This window comes from Daphnia pulex, chromosome 10, assembly GCF_021134715.1.
Source record: "Daphnia pulex isolate KAP4 chromosome 10, ASM2113471v1".
NCBI lineage: Eukaryota > Metazoa > Arthropoda > Branchiopoda > Diplostraca > Daphniidae > Daphnia > Daphnia pulex.
Window position 1 is genome coordinate 7860637 of NC_060026.1, and position 5012 is coordinate 7865648.

Genomic DNA, 5012 nt, shown 5'->3' on the forward strand with positions numbered 1-5012 from the left:
CTAAGTTTCGAGAGAGTTGTAAATGTCCAGTGAGATTCACGTTGATGTGAATGTGATGGGAAATTACTATCAATAGCAACTTCCGTTTGAGACCTCCTTTTTCTCCGCCTGGGACAACAGTTGGTGGGTGTTGGTCTATCGGACCGGTTTCCCACGTTTGGGACGACATGAATCTCCGTTCTGGCTTTCCGATCTTCCTGCGCAAATACCAGTAAGGCTACGTTAGCGGCAAAGGCGTCCATTTTAGTTTGTTCCCACCAGGAAATCCTTTGAGGCCTGATCCTCGCCCAGGTCACCAGTCGATGCTTTCAAACTACTTTCGCACTTTGAAGTCTTTTAGAGGCCTGAGGCCCCTGAGGCCTCAACTTCGCCCAGGTCAACAGTAGCTGTTGTGCCGGTTTATCAGCACCTTTGGGGAATTACTAGTGAATGTGAATTTCCGTTCGAGGCCTCCCTCATCTTCAACCGGAACACCAGTTTGTGGGTTTTGGACAGGTTTCACATCTTTCGCCTCATCTCCGCCCGGGACGCCAGTGGGTGTTGGACCAGTTTCCCACGTTTGGGGACTTTAACGCTACGGGACCTGGTGAAAATGAATTTTCGTTCTAGCTTTCCGATCTTCCTGCATACCATGCAACAGCTCCTGCATGGTAGGCAACAGCTGCTGCTGCTGCGTGAGCTGCATCTGCTCCAATTTTATGACTGTGTCCGTTTGAGCTGCTGCTGCAAAGGCTGAAGGTTTTTTTGGGGGGTGTAGCTAGAACTGAAAAAGCAGCCAAAAATGGTAAACGTTGGCCTCCTTGCCCAAATAGTAAGTTTTAGTTATTCAAGTTCTAGTCATTTTTTCATTCTCAACCTCTTCAATCAACGAATCTTTTTCATAGAATGAATAAATATCTAGATCTTCAATAACAACAAACTTATTATTTGGGTAAAGAGGCAAATAACGCCTTGGAGAAAAGGCCAGATAAAATTTTTAACGGCTACTAACAACAAAAGGCCGAAATTCCCTTGCAAAACAGAAGTTCCTGGGCAGTAACTACGACCGCAACCTCAGTGGCGAAGGCATCCGGGTCGGGGATGGTTTTGCAGCACCTTAAGAAAAATCAAAAATCAAAATAGAGTTTTTCCCTGACAACAGAAAGAAAAAATACGTGATCTTACCTTTTGCTTAGCAAAATGGAATTTACCCGAGGAGCAAAATGAGAGATAAATAAATAAATCCGGCTGGTTTGAGGAAGAGTAAAAACTGCCAGAAGCTGCTCCCCTTCCAACATCGGTTGATGGCAGAAAAGGAAAAACTACTAAAAAAATGGCAGATAGTACTCAACACTTTTAGGAAGGGTGGAAATTGTATTAATTAGCAGACATTTTAGCTTCTTTTTACATGATTGAGATATCTGTGAAAGAAAAAGACACCCTGATCGATTTTAGCTCGATTCACTTGCAAACGACATATTTTATACAGCCCATCTGCTTGGACAACGTCGAATGACGAGAATCAAGAACTCAATTGACGAGGCTCTCATTACATATACATATACATACATATGCATCTCATTACTCTAGTTTCTAAAGTGAAGAACATTCGTTTATGTTGTACATTTTAGACTAATTCAATTGCAAATTTAATCTAACAAAGCTTTTCTTTTAATATAGACACCCCTGAGATGCCCCTGGCTAGCAATAGAGTATAGTTGACTACTAAAGTTTCGGTGTTGGCACAGGAAATAAGTTGCAAGAGACAAAAATAAAACTTAGTAGGAACCTGATTTCTATTGTATATTAGAATGTTTTCTTGAATTCCAACACATTCTCTATGATCACTCCAAGACACTTGAAGTTGGCCACCTGTGGTGAAGAAAAGTCGAACAAATTGTTGCACCTCATCTCTCTATTTATGGCTACTGAATATTGTTCTTGACTGCTAAAGTTTTGGAGTTATCAGGAAATATTACAACAGATAAAGACAACTAAGTAGAAAACTTATTTCTATTGTTGGATATAGTAGTATTTTTTCCATCTGAATCTTTCAATTCAAAATGTTTACGATATCCATTGATCCCATCCCTTTCGGAATAAAACTTCCATTCACTGATCCGAATATCGTAAAAAACAATTAAGCCAGTAGTAAAACAAACAAAGGATGTCAATAAGATTAAAATTTTGAACAATAGACTAATGGCAATGCGTAGATTAACCTTCAATGTACACTCCATTTACTTCCATTACAGCATTGCATGCTTTCTTCCCATTTTATGTATAAAAAGGTACAACGCTAAGTGACACCTGATTTATTTTTTAAAACTCCGTAACGGATCCCCAACGCATCTAATAAAATATTTTTTTTCCATAATAGAACCACCACCAACAATCTGAAAATCTTTCGACAACAGAAGGAAAACTGCACGCCTAATCTATATGCATGTCATCAATTTGTTGAGAACATCCTGAATTTACCATAATGTATGACCTTCAAAAAAGGGGTTTATCATGTTATCGACACAATATGGTCAAGTAAAAGCATCAATAGGAAAGCCAACCTACTAAAACTCCTGACGTCCGGCAAATCTACACTCAATACAGGATTATTAATCAGAATTTATAAAGCCCTTATACGCAGCAAAATCGACTATGGCTCTATCGTCCTGTCATCCATGAATAAATCTAAGCTCCTGAAACTAGAACAAACCCAAAACACTATACTACGCAACATCCTTGGATGTCTTAAATCTACCCCCACTGCCCTTATTTACATCGAATCCGGACTGACACCAATAAAACACAGGTGGGACCTGCTCAGTTCCAGATACCTCATGAAACTGAACGAGAGACCCGGGAACCCGGCCTACACAACACTACACAACCTTACACTAAACACAACTGGCTGGAAACTACGAAGCACACCGGCAGTGATCCCACACCTAAAAATGATCCAAACAAACACAGAAGAAGCCTTCAACACCGCCCCCAGTGAAATACCGTGGATAGAACCCCTCCCACCCTGGCAGCTATTTGAAATAAAAACCCAACTGCTCCCAACATCAAAAAAAGTGGCAAGAAACAACCCACAACTTACTCAAGAATTATTCAGGAGATTCACTGAAAATACAGCAGACTCAGCCCTCTCCGTATTCACAGATGGATCGTGTCACCAACTTGAAAAAGTTTCATCTTGCGCCTTTTTCATCCCTAAATTACAAGAAAGAAAAGCATGGGTATTAGAAAACTACACTACTAGCTTCAACGCTGAACTAGCAGCAATCCAACAATCACTCAAATTTGTGTACCCACTCGACTGGCAAGATATCATAATCATAACTGACTCCAAGTCAGCAATTCAAGCCGTCACACACTTTAAATGGGAAGCCAGCTCACTAATTCCTGAAATCATTGAATTAATAAAAAACTTAAAATCAGCAGGAACACAAGTCACCTTTCTCTGGATCCCAAGCCACTCAGGAATATATGGTAACGAAATTGCCGACGAACTAGCAAATAAGACCAGAACTGATCCAGATGGCGTGACGATGGCTTACACCTCCAACATTAAAGAAAGCCTTTCAAAACTTAAAGACAGACATAAACAAGAAACATTTATCAAAATAAAGGCACTATCAACGAACCTGGCGGTGACAAACCGAACAGATATGAAAATACTACCTTGGCTCACCCACAAGAAAAGATATATCCAAGTAGCCCTTCTAAGGCTTAGAAGTGGTCACAACAAACTCAACTACTTCACCAACAAATGGAACTCTGAAATCTCACCGTACTGTTCAAGTGGCTGCCAAGAAATTGAAAACAACACTCACATCCTCATCGAATGTCCACACCACGCGAGCGCGAGAAACCCACTGATAGACTTCCTTGTATCACAGAAGCTCCCCCTGGACGTTCCAACAATAACAGGACTCAACTACTCCATCCCTAAACACACACAACAACAAATAGCAAAACATCTTATCACATACCTCATAAAAACTAAACTGATTAATCGACTGTAAACCAGCAATCCCCCCCCTCTCCTCCTTCAAATAACTAAATTCATGCCCCCCAAACAACCACAAGAAAAACGGTGTGTAAGGGTTTCCTCCGGAATCCCGTAATCTGCAACCAGTGGCGCATACGCGCCATGGCCAGAGACACCTAAGTTCTCAAATCAAATCAAATCAAAAATCTCGTTTCTAGTTTCAAGAGTTGGTGAACCTGGCTGTTCTGATGAAATTACAGAATCAAGAATATTGTTTGACTCTAGAATGTCATATAGGTATTTTCCTAAACTTCCATTGAAAAATGGCAAAGACAAAGGGGAAATCATACGAACAGGAACACAAATTTGTGATGAAATATGAGTTATCATTGCAGGAGGGACAAAGTTGATAATAGATTAGACTGATGACATTGTTGAGGAAATAAGGTTGGTGGCCGCTGAAATGGAGAAGAATTAACTTTCTGTAGTTGGCTTTTTTACTTCGATCCCAATGTCATTTTTATCGGGGATAAAAGATGTGGCATCAGCTTCTGAAGGAAATACATTTTTAATATTCTGTGAACTAAAAAATGTAACAACGCTTGACACGCTTGTAATCTGCTAGTTCCTTGCCTAGAAAGCTAATAAAATGTTTAACATGGAGAAAAACGAATAGAGGCAAAAAAACTAACAAGTAACGCAGCATATCGTTGCTGCCATTTTGTGCAAGTACTAAACTGCAACTTCTGCTCTTCAGGTTTGAATTGGATTCTGGCAGGTGAGACAGTTCATGTCGATCAGTGAAAGGATGCACGAAAAGTACGCGAATGGTATGAAATTATTATGTTTTTATAGTTTGACCAATATATTACACACATACGAGCGGCACCCTTTACAGTTTGAAGTCTTAGCAAAGCGGAAAGACCTTGGTGTTTCCTTCGTTGGTAGGAGAAAGAGCGAGTCCGATCAGTTGAAGGAAAAATATATCTTATGTTTCTTTCCTGCACAAAGTCAATCGATCGCTGACAGTTTACCTTGC

At 40.2% G+C, this 5012-nt stretch overlaps 1 protein-coding gene across 1 annotated transcript; it reads left to right on the forward strand.

Moving 5' to 3' along the window:
* The first annotated feature begins 2823 nt into the window (after nt 1-2823).
* On the forward strand, nt 2824-4023 carry LOC124204226. Its single transcript, XM_046601271.1, has one exon. It carries the CDS (start codon nt 2931-2933, stop codon nt 4005-4007), a length of 1077 nt encoding a protein of 358 aa, XP_046457227.1. The 5' UTR covers nt 2824-2930; the 3' UTR covers nt 4008-4023.
* Nucleotides 4024-5012: the final 989 nt, after the last annotated feature.